Source organism: Athene cunicularia (assembly GCF_003259725.1).
Source record: "Athene cunicularia isolate RWA chromosome 9 unlocalized genomic scaffold, athCun1 chr9_part1, whole genome shotgun sequence".
In the NCBI taxonomy this organism is placed as follows: Eukaryota; Metazoa; Chordata; class Aves; order Strigiformes; family Strigidae; genus Athene; species Athene cunicularia.
Window position 1 is genome coordinate 24343192 of NW_020799110.1, and position 14754 is coordinate 24357945.

Here is a 14754-nt window from a genome sequence, read left to right on the forward strand (position 1 = left end):
GGCAGCGCACGGCCGCGGGGAGCAGCCCGAGCCCCGGGGCTGTGCCGCGCCTGGGCTGCCGATGCTCCAGGTCGGCAAGGTCACCCCCTCGCTGCTCATCGGCAACGCCAGGGCCGCCTGCAGCGAGGAGCTGCTGCTGCGAGAGGGCGTCACCTTCTGCCTTAATGTCACCAGGCAGCAGCCGTTCCCCGGCCTGCGGCAGGTGCGCGGCCTGCGCGTCGCCGTGTTCGATGACCCGGCTGAAGACCTGTACCGGCACTTCGAGGCGTGCGGAGCCGCCATCGAGGAGGCCGTGAGGAGCGGGGGGAAGTGCTTGGTTTACTGTAAAAACGGCCGCAGCCGCTCCGCTGCCATTTGCACCGCGTATCTGATGAGACACCGAAAGCTCCCGCTCAAGGATGCATTTGAGGTATTGTACGTGTACCCAGATTTATATTTAGACATCTTTGGGGTAAGAAATGCAGTGCTTATTATGAGCAACGATGATTCTCAGTGAATTATTTTGGTGCTCTCACCTGTTTAATTAGCGGTTACACAGATATTCAGCATATGAATAAAAATTCCACTGTAAGTTTTTTCACTCCCAGCTTGGACAACTAAGCTTTCAGTATGAAGTTTCTGGGACAAATGTAATTAAAACTGCAAATAGGCTTTAAGCCCTGGTAGCAGATATTCAGAGTTGGTTGTCTTGTGAACATTTTCCCAGGCATTTGCTTAGTCGTGATAGTGAAGTTAAAGATGGAGACATAAAGCAAATGAGTGAAATGGATGAAAGTGTGCACAGCAGGTGTTTTGCAGGATTTGCTTTTATTGCCTGTGAGGCATAGCTCAACACAGCAAAGAAGCATCTGTTAGGGCTGCTAAATAGTCAGGGACTAGGTAGATATAAGTAATAGCAGCTCAGCCTTATTAGGAAGCCGTTGCAGTACATACGACTCCTGCTCTACGGTGTTTTAGGCTTCACCCATTTGGTAAGTGTATCACGAAGTCTCTAATTTAGATAATGGTTTTGCTCAGCACTAGACAGAGGCATGCAGATACGCAATCAAGTTTCACGCTGTCTCGAACACGAGCAGCGTCACCACGCTTGTGAGAGACATTCACATTTCCAGGAAATTCAACAGCTCCTTTCCATGTCTCACCCATGAATCCATTCTGTAATGGGAGCCACATGCCAGGAGGTCTTAGCAAGCACAGGGTGAGGTCAGCTCACCAAAATACCTGTTTGTTATTCCATAGCCAAATCAAAACCAAAGTAAATCTTCTCAAAAGTGTAAGAGGAAAAAAACCCACTTGGCTGATACCCACCCTTGCTTTTACCGTGCCTCTCCTTTTTCCTAGGTTGTGAAGGCTGCCAGACCAGTAGCAGAACCCAATGCAGGATTTTGGTCTCAGCTGCAGAGATATGAAGAAGATTTGAAGATACCAGAGCAGTCTGCTCTGATGAGCAAAGAACTTAAAAATAGCAATGTGTGAAGCTGTTTGTAAAGAGAGTTAAATGGCTTGCTACCAATTTAAGAAAAAAAATATCACTTCCTATATCACCTATTCATAAAATGCCTTACTCCCCAAACTGAGTTGCTGGTTCGTTAAATTCACTCAGAGCATTACCATTGAAGTGCATGGGAAAGGGGCAGATAATCAGGGAGAAAGAGCAAAACCAGAAAAGGGTTGGGAGGACTGCAAACAAGCCAGAGAAATAACATGTTATCTTCCCCTGGATGACACTGAGTATGATAACAATGTATTGAACAAACAAGTTAGTACGTAGGGATTGTACTCTTGGTTTTTAATTAAGCTTCCCCGTGACATCACTAGACAACCTGATGCCAGACCAAGGAAGCTCTGAATTTCTATCTCACCTGCTGGATCAGAATTCATGTTCATGAGCTGACACAGCCTTTGTTGGGAAACTGACACTGGAACTGCTTTGTCTCTACCTTACATTGAACTAGACAAAATACCATCACAAAATTACCTAAAAATCCAGAGGACAGAATATACAGATGGTGGTAAGGAGTTCAGCTCCCACCATGCAAGTTAAGCTTTGGAAATTATTTCCAAAATACCAAAGGAATGATTTTTAAAACAATAGTTGATAGTGGAGAGAAGATGACATGGCAATCTAGAAGTAATCCTAACACTTTTTAGCTTTACTTACTAAGCCTAACAAGATTTATCAGTGCCCAACTCATGCCTTGTATCTGCATGCAAGCAGCATGACCAAATCATTTCTGCTAAGACTGCTTGCAGGTTGCCCTGTGAAATTATCTGCTGGGATATCAAGGAAGTTGCATGAAACTTCCAAATCAGATTACAAGTGTGTTTATCATAAGACGTTAAAAGCAGAGAGAAACACCAAGGTATTTTGTTGAAGTGTATTGACACATTTGTAATTTAAAAGGGACAAGTTAAGAAATCTGTGAACCTGCAGTGTGAAATTCCATTCCATGTTGCTCAAAGCATCAATACAAAGTAAAGTTAGCTCATTGTCATCTAAGTGCTTACACAAGGCAAACATATGCTCCCAGCAGTGGAGTAGTTCCAGGCAGAAATTCTAAAGATGGAAAAATGACAGAGAATAAAGCTACTAGGGAATTACATGAATTAGGCAATTCAGATGCAGTAGAAGTTCCCAAAGTTAAAGATTGCTCAGAGTTAAAACAGGATTATTTTAAAAGCTGAAACCATAGAAATAAAAATTAAAAATTGGGGCTATCATCTTCTTAGTTATCACAAGGCATTTTTGCACCAGATGCTTTCTCCACTCCCATCTGTGTTTGGTTCATTCTGTCATTTATCTTTGGTATCTGCATTACAACCAACAAGAAATTTGTTGCACATCTGCAGATTTGGAGGTGAGTGGTAGTTAGGACATTTGTAGTAGCTTTTATAAATCTTGAGTATCACATATAACATGAATTTCACTATAACGTATGACTTCAAGCCCACAATATATCTATAGACTTATCCTTATTAATGGCCAGGATATCACTCATCAAAAAATCTCACAGTCAGTCTGTGGAATAAGGTTTATTTCCCATCCAAAGCTAAAGCTGCTAAACAAAAGTAGGAAGCGAAACATTAATGAAAATACAATACATTTCTAACTGAGGCATATTAACTTGCAGTCAGCTTCAGCATATCAGTTCCGCATTTTTGAGTCAGCTGAAATAGAAACAGTTGTTCTTGATTGTCAGGATACACTGCACTCTGTGGTTAAATTTTACCAGGCTTCTTAGCATGCAGAAAACCTTCATGCTGCAGGATTTCACATCACAGTATTTTCTGTAAAAATATTTACATTTCTGAAAGCTATTCCCTGAAAACCATTCCTATTTACATTGAAAACTGTACCTCCTCCTTGTACTGCTCCACATTAACATGAAAGATTGCAATTTGGAACTGGAACCCTGGAAGTAGTCTACTTCTTTGAGTTCATAACCTAACATTGCAAGTGATGTAAAAGGTAAATTTAGACATACTCCTTGTTGCTTATGACTGTCTCAGAGTTTTTGCCGTATAAGTGCTGCTGATGAGCTGCTTGGCCTGCTGAATATGCATATTTGTTGCAGCTGTAAATTGAGAAAAAAAAGATACAAAGTAATAGATACTACACACACATCCACAGTTTCAGCTACTTTAGGTCTGTATCCAACCCACCAATAGCACATATTTCACAGAGGTGCAGAAATTAGAGGCCTATTGTTCTCATCAGTCTTGTAGCCAAGGGGAAAAAGCTGTGCTCTTTGACAGGCAGCACAGCCATCTCTCTCATAACCAGAAATGCTCTCTGGATTGCTGATTCACATGTGCTCTTCCTAAAGACATTTTAGCCAAGTCCCTAAAGCAAAAGAGAACCTAGACCTTAATGCCTTTGTGCAAGCTGCAGCTTTTAATACAGGAATCAAGATGATGAGAAAGGAAAACAAAAGTATCTTCAAGCCAGCCAGCCCCTTTAGCTGTTATTCATCATGTTGAACTTCTGTTTCATACATCAGTTTTACCTGATTTTCAAGACATTTCAGGATATTTGGTACTTTGTATCAAAGTGTGGTAAGCGAGATCTGAAGTCCAATGTGGCTGATGAAATATTACCATAAAACTTAAATGGCTTCAGATTAGGGAATGGAGTATCAGAGGAACACTCTCACTCATTATATGTTTTGACATAACTTTCCTAAGAGTAAATGCAGCAGCAGTGACCATGCTTCTTCCTTCCACACTATCAGCCTCTCAAGCTTAGCTAGTACAGCCTCCAAGCCATTTGGGTTCTTCTGGGTAGACACGCCTTTGCTATTTCTGACAATTTCATCCCTCCGCTTCAGAAAGGGGACCTTCTGTATGTGTGAATAATTTAAGATTGAAAAAAAAATCCAGGCAAGATTAAATATTGAGGCTAGAAATCCCAACTTTTCTGATTTGATGCACAAACAAGACATTTCCATAAAGAACAAGAAAAAAAATCATATGCATCTAATGATCAATTAATGATCGAAAGAAAATGCCATTACACTTTCTGCAAATTGAATGGCATTTGAATATTTTAATAGTACTATTGCAGAGAAACTTGATTATAATACACTATATTCTTCGATATGTTTTTCTTTTGGCAATAGATAGTTTGCTCTTTCACTGCACATTTTCATCATGTAGATCTTAGAACCATCAGCAGTATCCAGAATTACCAAATACTAGCTACAGGTGACTGCTGATGGCAAAGTATCAACAGGTACACTATCTGGGAGGTACAAGTATTTGGTACAGCACCCCTACCATCACAAGTCTGTGACATGCCATAGCACTGAATTCATAGCTACAATTTTTTGTTTGTACTTTATATGGCTACAGATTTATATGATATCAGGGGCTGAGAGAGAGAGAAGAGCATACAGATAGAAAATGGTATGTAACTGACAGCTACTATTTCAATTGACAAATCTGAGATTACCTGTAATCCTGCTTTTTCTTCCCTTTGCAAGAACAGGTCAATAAGATCCCACCAAGCATATAAAGAACAGATCCAGCCCAGCCTAAATACAGGGCATCTCCTAGTTCATACCTGCAACGTGAAAGGTTTTATGGAAACAGCATATAACAGGATCACAAAGCCATTATTTTAAACTCAGCCATAAGGTGCACAAATAACACAAACAAGCAAAGTCTAGTCTGCATACAAGTTAGCTAACTGAAAGGTCCTTCAACAGGTAATAGGAGAACAGATCTGGCTTTGTGTCTGTTCAGTAAAACTCACATTTAAGTGCTCTGCCAAATAAGTGGCAGTACGGAAAGTACTAAGCAACGTAAAGACAAGTAGCAATAACACGAGTATATTTAATAAATTCTTGATAATAAATAATATTAATACACCTTTTTTGAAGTCCACAACACTTATTTCACCCTTGGATTGGCAGTGCAACCAGAGTAATTTTGTGAATGATTCAGACCTTACTGTCAGTGTCATGAGAAAAGGCTAACCACAGAAACCCGTTTGCTACGGACATGAGACTAGATCACCTACAAGTAGTTATTTGTATAGGCCTAGTTTTCAAACTTATCCTAAAGAATATTCAGCACTCTCTGTGGTTATATGGCTGAAATACATTTATGAATAGTCCCAGGTTGAAAAAGAATAGTTCCCCATTTTACTGTACAAAACTACACCTTTCAGGAAACAAGAAATTCACTGATAATGAATTTGACACAAAGACTAGACACAACTAAGCCTGGGAAAGCCTGGCAGGAGTTTCACAAAAAGACAAAAATGATGTTTTATATTTGGACAAAGACTATACCACAATATGGCTGTACCTCTGTGGTCTGTGATACCCAATATAAGGATAAAATAAGTGTCATGGTATTGCTTCTTTCCCACATCATGGAGTACATAGAAGGTATACTGAAATCAGATATGTGTGTTTTCTTTCCACTTGTAAACATAAAATCATTGTTTGAAAGTGTCAAAGTTTCTGACTCCAGAAATAATGCTAACAGGAAGGTTTCAGAGGTTTACACAGTTCTCATTGCACACTGGAGCCACAAGGTCTCTGCTGTTTTAGGTGCTTTCCAAACATGGTACAAGGAGACAAACATTATCTCAAAAAAACAGGAGTGCAAGTTGTTGAAGGAATACTAAGGAACAATCAGAGAGTGTTGCCCAGTGCATGCAAGCGTCTCTGATCACTAGTCACCTATAGACAGGATGCTGAGATGTCATACTGAAGGAAAGCATATAGGAAGGGTCTGCAGGAGATTGCCTTCACAGCTGTATGAGAAATTCCTCTAAGAATTAGTAGGGGTTAACTTTCCTAATTTACTGAAGATGCAATCTGAAAAAACAGATTTGCCACTCTCTTAAAGAGTGAAGATCAATACTGGCCTGCAATTGAATTTAAACCAGTCTCACAGAGTCCAAGTAGAACAAACTTCCTCAAAATCATGTCTGGCTTTAACAATGATCAAAGTTAACTCAGAACTACTTAGTGAATCGATAGTCATTATCAATAAATTGAAGTTTAGATATTAAAAAAAAAAAAAAGATGTCTTTAGCTACTGAATACAAACAATCTGGTAACTGATTAACGTGCATTGATGTTGAAGCCCCAAAGCTGCACCAGATAACTATAAAACTTGCTAACTATCCCACTAACTGACATTCCTTATCAACAGTTGTTTCTGTCCTCTAACGTATTTATTACCCTTCATATCATTCTCTCAAGGGGATATAAAACAAAAAAGTATTCACAAGTGCCATTTCTTTGCAAGGGCTTGTTTGAAAACACAAGGAAAACTGACAAACATCCAAAGCAATTGCTTAAAGTACTTTGGTTCATAACAAAGCACTTCACCTCTGACTTCCCTAAACTGATTCTCTGGAGGAAACTTACAAAACACTTCAAATATGTTCCTAGCAACTGAAGATTTATAGTTTATTGATCTAAAAATTATGTACTCAGTAGAGGTACTGGCAAATGATAAATGTCCCCTTTTCCCCAAACCGGCTCTCTCATGTTCCATAGGCAATATATTATGTTTCCCTCATCCTTTTTCCCCCTTGCTGAAGGAGAAGCCCAGTCACCTCTACCCTTGTTCCTCATTGCTAAATCTATTGACCTAGATAAGGTGCCATAAGTGGGCATTTAGTTCTGAAGACTGTTGCTTTTATATCAGACAAGAATAAGGGCTTTTATACCTCAAAACTTGTTTGCACACAACTGTATGATCTAATAGTCCTGCAAACTTTGCTTCATTTTAATTCACAAGACAAATTTTGAGCTGTTAATATATAGTGAAAAATATTTTTTTACTTCTTTAAGCCAAGCAGCACACTTTAATGATATTCCTCAGCTATCTGCAGGTCACCAGTACACAGTTCAAGCTGGTTGCTGTACTTTTTTTCATTTGCTTGTACATCTAAGGCACTGTATTCTAGCCATAGCTAGAATTTTGTACGTCTTTTGGTCTAAATGCTGAAGAAAATTAAGACTTTTACCTTTTCTTCTTCATAACATTGAGATGTGCGCTTACTGAGTCTCAGAAGAAAATGTAAACACAGTAGAGTAAACCCCCTCAGGTGTGGGGCTGATATTCCCCACACACTCACTAAGCCTTCCAGAAGAGAATTCTCCTCCCTCCCCACCAACATGTCTGCAGTGAAAAGATTCTCCGAAAACAGATTTTTCCTCTATAGAACTGGATAACAAGATCCATCCAGGTTCTGAAACTCAAGCAGCTAAGGTTAGTGCAGCTGTCTGTAACACATGATGGAGTTTGGTATGACCAATCTATTAACTTACTTGGTTCCAGCATACAGTGGGTCAAAAAATTGAGCAGTAACCATCGCAGCATACCAAGAAACAGCCACCATGGAGCAGAGACCTACCAGAAAAAGTTTAAAAAGCACACAGGCAAATGATTCCTTTAATGGCTGTAACAGCTCTAAATCAAGAACAAGCGTTCATTTCATTTAGTCTTGCTGTAAAAGCAATACAAAGTATTGATGGCATTCTTATTTCAGCCTCGATATTACCTCCTAAAATAAAGAGAAATCCTCCTGTGACAACAAACTTCATTTTTCCATCCTCATCGCTCAACCCAATGTTTGTGCACTTCAAACCAAGCAGCGAGAGTACTGTAGCTATGAATCCCAAAAGGATGGAAGCAATCATCAGGGCACGACATGCCTGAATATGAGCTAAGACAAAAAAAGAGAAAACAGATCAGGATAAGACAGAGATTAAATTAATCTTGTGCTGAAAAAGTAAAAGTGATTAGAGTGATAAAATTAATAGGAGTAGTAATGAGTGAATCTTGTCCAACTTTGTTATTTGGTTCAGAGAAGCATCCAAACCCTAGAGTGTTTAGCCTTCAAGTCAATCAGATTTCAGTGTTGAACCACACTTACACTTTATAACCTCAGTAAATCCTCTTGGGTCTTTAGTAAATCCTGAAAAAGTATACAAGCCCTTCATAGCTTACATCTTTAAGTCCTGTGAAAATGCACAGCGGTATATATGGTCATTTACAGGAGTGGAAATAAGTCTCCTACTCATAAATGCTGATGACTTCCTTACACCTGTACAGCTGAGTGCACAGGAAACCTCTAAACTCCAGGTCCCAGCCAAGGTGTGCGGGGCTCTAGCACTACACAGGAATTGAAAAAATGTTCCAGCTTTGCTACTTCCAGTGAGGGATGGGAAAGAATATGCTTGAGTTAGCTGTACACTTTGAACTCTGAGTCAGGGTAACAACCAGGAGTCAAGCAGATCCGAGAGCTGCAGCACTCCTCTCCTCCCTACGACATACTCCTGCAGAGAGGTTACAGCTGGTTTGGACAATTTAGGGAATCTGCTATGCTGACCCTTCTGCAGCACTTCAGCTCCCAGCCTTCACATTTAGGTATCAACTGCATGGAAACAGGGACAACTCTTATGTGGCTTAAGTGTATTGGTCCTGCAAGCCTGAGAGTTATCAAAGACACAGAATTAAAGGATAACATCATTTGAGGAATTAATGTTTTGCTAAGCACTATTTTTAACATTTTCAAGGAAAAAATACAGGCAGTAATAAAAGTGATAAAAACCCTCAAAGTACCATTAACAGGGCAAGGTTTTTGCCTGCAGAAGATACTGTTAGGACAAGCGCTCAACTTCAATGGTGCTTTCTAGTTTGGGATCTTACACCATGGCAGCAGGAATTACCCACAGCAGGGGTCCAACAACTTACATTTCAGGCCTTTGGGACTCCTGCAGTATTAGATGGGACTCTCCATATCTTCCCAGGACACACAAGCATATCCTCAGGCTAAGTGCTTGCAAGCCAATGACTGTACTATTTTAACAGAAGAGTTCTCATACTGTATCCTCTTTGTACCACAATATGATAATCTCAACAGCCTTGAGCAACTTACTTCACAATCCAAAAAGCTCATTTTCTGTTGTCTTTATCTTAAAAATGAGCTTACTGAACAAGATACAAAGTCAGTGCATTTTATGAATCAATACTAATTCTAAGAAATTATCCCAAAATCCCATCATTGAAAGAAACACTTACGGGACCTTAAAAGGAAGAATAAAAAAAAGAGATTAAAAAGTATTTGGCAGCTAACTAATTGCTTTATATCAAATGTTTGATCTAGTTGTGACTAGATAGATAGTGCTAGATAGATAGATAGTAGCTAGTCATGGTTTCAATCTTATGCAATATTGCTTTTAAATAAAAAAAGGTCTTCAAACATTTGTGATTTGGGCTAATGGCTTGCTGAACTCAAAACCTTTGAATCTGTTTAAAACAACCAAGTCTGATGTTTCCCATGCACAAAACAAAAGCCAGAGGTACACCACGTAGCTCGGCTGCCAATAAGGAAACTTCCATGGAAAATTTTTGCGGTCCTTCTGAGGAGAGGTAACAAAGACGCTTTTGTTTTTTTCTTTTTTTTCCCCTCCTGCCAATCCCTCACATCTGCTGCTGCAGCAGTTTCAGCTAAGTTTCTAAACAGCAATTTGAAACACAACCTACACTGACCAGGATAATTTTTAGTCTACCTTGGCATGTATCTGCACGTGCTACAGACGTTTCTTGGAGGTCCCACTGTTTGCTCAGCCCTTGTTCTACCAAACCCAGTTTCTTCCTCTTTCCTGGTTTTCCCAACTGTCCTCTTGACAATTTCTACAATTCAATGTCTTCTAACTTGTTTCTTTGTCAGTTCTCCTTTCTAAAACCTTTTTTTCCTCTACAATTTTGCAAGCTGCTTTTCCCTTCCCCTTCCCCCTGCCTATACCCCTCAAATACAATGCCATCTTCTCAACAGTGTAACAGATCTCCTCTTCAACAGATCAAATTTAATCTTCACAAATTCACTTTCACAGCCTGGTCTGTCAATTTATCTTCTATCTGATACCATTTTTTTCCTTCCTGCTGACTCCATGTTGTTATGTGCAATTCTCCAGGCACCTTGCTGTTGCTTGCCTTCCTTTCTCTTTTGCTTTAGCACATCTACTCACGATTCTTCTTTCTGTCCCGCCACCCCCAAATTCTTTAAAATTCACTTTTTTCTCAGCAGCTCCAAGGTGCTGTCCTGATGTGGCCCCATTGCCCACATGTGCACACATGGGAGCTCTACGACACTCTTAGAGGCAACACCCCATATAAATACATCAATGACAAGATGCTGCCTGGAGTCAGCAGGCAGTAAGTTACGAACCAAACCATGAGGTGGTTTATACATGAACCAAATGTACACTCACACTCTGCAGAGGATAACGTCTGACAGACATGATCCTGATATTGCTGAGCCTAAGAAGTTTAAATAGGGTTATGTTCCTCTTAATACCCACATGAACCTTAAAACCAATTGTTAGACAACACTGAAAGATGAAAAGAGCAGATTATTCTGTAAATACTGGACACAGACAGTTTCAGGGAATTGCTACACTAGTGTCAGAACTGGTCAACATCAGTTTATTTCTGATTGAGAGAGAAAGTGAATTTCATTCCCGCTAACACTATACTACACATTCTTCAGATTAGGAGTATCCTCCTACCTATCTAGTTTAGCCACCTCCCAGTGTAGATTCAACTAAGCAGGAAGGCATTTTTATTCTGTAAGAAGTATCTATGTACAGAATTATTCAAGATTAATAAAAACTAGCTTTACTGTCTGTAGACATGCTTACTACCTACCGAATACTGCCTTGGTTGATCATTCAAAGACAATCCACAATTCTGATGAAGACTGATACCGAGTACAGGAGCCAGCAGCTCTAAATTTCCTGATATTTAGAACCACATCCAGCAAGACACTAGTTAACAAGTCCTGACAAGTATATTAATTTATAACATACTCATTGTACGTTATACGCATAAGATACACTCACTGTATTTCTTACATTACCTATGATTTTCAGTCTCAACATGCAAAAACCACTACCACTTCTTAGCTATAAAGAGTATTTACCTATTATATCAAAAAACTCTAGGTACAGCTATTCAAGTATTGCAAAAGAAGGCCTATAAAATTCCAAATAAACATGGAATTGTCACAAGATGTGTTAAAAAAATGTCTCATACTAATTCCTTCCACAAGATGCTAGAAAAGAGTTTACACCATATTTAAAATGTCTATTAAAATAAATCCTTAAGTGACTTCATTTGCCTTATTTTATAGCCTTTCCTAATGTGCTTGACACATTCTGCTGCTTAAGAGATTTTTATTACTTCAACCCACAAAGTCCTTCTTGAGCAGTTATTTTTCAGTACTACCAGACTACTAAAACAAAAGCCTTTCTACTTTTTTCCAACAAATTTTAAAGCAATATAAACAAGACTGTGCAAAGTCACATACCAGGCAGAGCAAGCATAGAGTCAAATTCTCTGCAGTTGGACACTCCAGTGCTGTCTTCTGCACAGCTCTTCCACAGGTTTTCAAACAACGTAGATGTTGTGATCACACTACCATATATACTGGAGACTTTCCAGTAATTATTCGGCAAAGTAGCTCCAACAATTGCCCACCCACCCAAGCACAAAAGAAAACCAACAATTTCCAACGCAGCAGTCATGCTTGTGAGTAGTAACAGTTAAATAACCCTATAATTAGATTACAATCAAGTGAAGCCTTTCAGAAGCCTCCTTGCTGTTTTATCTCTGGGTTTCACTCCAAAATGAGGCTCTACCTTTGCTCTTTGCTCAACCCCAGAGATAAGGCTTACAGTGCATGACAATAAGAAGTGGGAGCAGTTCATGATAAAGATATTAACATTTTTTTAAAAAGAACAATATTAATTCTTAATGGGAAGTGACAAAATGAGCCTATTATTAGTCTCAGCCTAGAAAGTCCACCCAGTATTTCTACAAAACATCTTGTAAAAATTATAATATTGGCAAATATTTCATTTCTGTCTGTCCTTTGAAGTCAACTAAGGTTTGCACAGGATTAAAATTGTTTGCAATGTTATTATTGATTTCAAATCAAAAAGCTTTACTTATTATTTTCTTATATTTTCTTTTACTTATTTATTTTCTTGATGACCCAAGCATAAAAAAGCTTGAGAACAGGAACTTTATTCTGTTGCTAGAAAAGTTAGCACATTTTTTTGGAATTATGGTCTTAAGTAATCCATAGCAACTGTACTGCCAGCTTCTTTCAGGAAGGTTAAGTTTGTGGATGAGGGGTTTCCATTAATATTTTACAGTATATAGATCTGTAGTTTAATACATTCAGGCTTAAAAATAGTTCCACTTACAACTGTAATTATTATGTTTCACAGAAATTAAATATAAGGGAATGAATGAGCCAGTGTGACAGACCTATCTCAAAAGGAATAAAATTATGAAGGAAAATAGCTATATGAAAAATAATACATATCAGACGATTGCATCTGCCTGTCAGAATATCTTAGTATTAAAAAAAAAAAAAATCTATTCTAAGCAAAGTAGAAGTATGTTAAACTTTGCATACTTGCTTCTGCTCTTTGACTAGACAAAATCATAGACTCAATTCACATCACTCACTAACGTTAATATTTTAAACTGCTTATGTATCCAAATGGGGTTAACCATCTCTTGCAGTAATAATCAGCTCTTATCTCCAGGAAATGGAGTCAGAGTTTCTTCATAAAATAGTTTTGCTGACACAACATGGTAACAGATTCACGGGGTTTACATAAAGACTACAAGAACAATTAGCCGCTGAGAGAGTCACAACTTGCCCATAACAGATATGGGGTGGGGTTTTTTTCAGCATTCACTGGTCACTTTGAGCTGATGCTGTAGGTTGGTAGGTTCAGCTGCAAAAGAATACTAGAGTGCCACGGCAACATTTTTGCTCCCGTAGCAGCCAAGAAGATCATGGCCATTGATTTCAAAAAGAACAGATTTGGCAGCACAGTCAGTGTGATCCTGTGCAGCTCTGTACTTAAAATCTTTTAAAGAAACTAGGTAATGTGTGATAATAACTGATCTTCTGGGGTGACTTTTACAGAATTCCCTTCTTCTGCTAAGTCACTGCAATTTTAAAAATGATGGCATAGTAAATGTACCAGTATACTGGAGTATCTGCATCCCATTAAAAGCTCTTCAAAGAGTTTCAAATTAATTTATCCATACACAGGTAACTATCCTGGTGACCTCAGTGATCATTTCTGCTGACAGCAATTTCAAAGTTGAGTTTAGTTGGGAACTTGGATCGTGTTCTCAGATTTTATACTGCTACCAAGGATAAAATTTTTTTTTTAAATTCATTTTTAAAAAAATATCTCTTCCTAATTAAGAAAGCTATTTCAACAAGCAGTCATAAAGCACAAATATGAACATAAAAGTTTAAACTGCAGACCTGGAATGCATGAGTTTTTCCTATATGGCGCCAGGCATTTTAATCATTCCCTTAAAGAAATCATTCTTTAATGGTGTTAAAGAACATCAGATTAACTCTTCACTGCATTTCATAAACTGTGGTTCAGTAATCGATGGACATAACAGCAAATGCTGCTCTGCAGGATGCTCTGCATCAGCAGAGTAAAAGAGTTGGTGTTGATAGCTTCACATCAACCTCATTCACAACTCTGGAGTTTTCCTTCAGACTTGCTCTAACCCTGTTGGGTGAACTGAACACCCATCAACAGCTGGAATTCAGGAGGAGCATTCCTGGAGCACATTTCCTTGCTTTGCATCATCCACAAGGAAACCAATTTGTGCACTCCAAGACCACTCCACAAGGCAAATCAAGTGCAGTAAATCAGAGCAATTGTGTAATGCACTACAAAAGTATACTCCTGATGTAAGAAAAATACTAACATTGACACGCCAAGATGCCACCATATCTGACCATAGCAATATATGACCTTAGAGAGAAATTGTTCCTAACCCCTCTGATATTCTTAGAGCAGAGCATATTTGCATGTAATATGGTTGAGAGACGGTTTACAGGCAGAAATAATATTTTTAAAAATCAAATCATCCAATACAGTTGGGAAAATAATATTTAAAATATTAGCCCCCTAAAGGTTTGATCAACATGAGCTGTACCTTTTTGATAATTTCTGTTGATTTGTTCAAGACCCAGGAATGCTGACTGAGCACTATAGAAACAGCCCCGTGACAGACAGCTACTACTCTCCAGGCAGCCACGTGACATGCCCTTCTGTTAGCACAAGGAACCCCACGCTGATTTTAGGGGACACACAGTTCTTTGAACAGCTGAAGATGATCTACAAAGTCCTTACCAACCAGGGGTCCTCTCTCCAATTATGGGGACCG

At 38.9% G+C, this 14754-nt stretch overlaps 2 protein-coding genes across 3 annotated transcripts in view; one reads left to right on the forward strand and one right to left on the reverse strand.

Annotated features, from left to right (window-relative positions):
- Positions 1-28: 28 nt before the first annotated feature.
- Positions 29-1585, forward strand: DUSP28 (dual specificity phosphatase 28). Its single transcript, XM_026854914.1, has 2 exons — positions 29-409; positions 1342-1585. Exons 1-2 carry the CDS (start codon positions 62-64, stop codon positions 1474-1476), a joined length of 483 nt encoding a protein of 160 aa, XP_026710715.1. The 5' UTR covers positions 29-61; the 3' UTR covers positions 1477-1585.
- A 1464-nt stretch (positions 1586-3049) lies between these two features.
- LOC113483381 (claudin-7-like) overlaps positions 3050-14754 on the reverse strand; it is a 22597-nt gene continuing 10892 nt past the window's right edge. For both annotated transcript variants that reach the window (XM_026854896.1, XM_026854894.1), the window contains exons 3-6: positions 8030-8194; positions 7797-7878; positions 4952-5062; positions 3050-3575 (exon numbers count right to left, since the gene is read on the reverse strand). In XM_026854896.1, the coding sequence (XP_026710697.1) occupies positions 3476-3575; positions 4952-5062; positions 7797-7878; positions 8030-8194 (458 nt within the window). In that variant the 3' untranslated portion in view covers positions 3050-3475. The remainder of the gene's footprint in view (positions 3576-4951; positions 5063-7796; positions 7879-8029; positions 8195-14754) is intronic.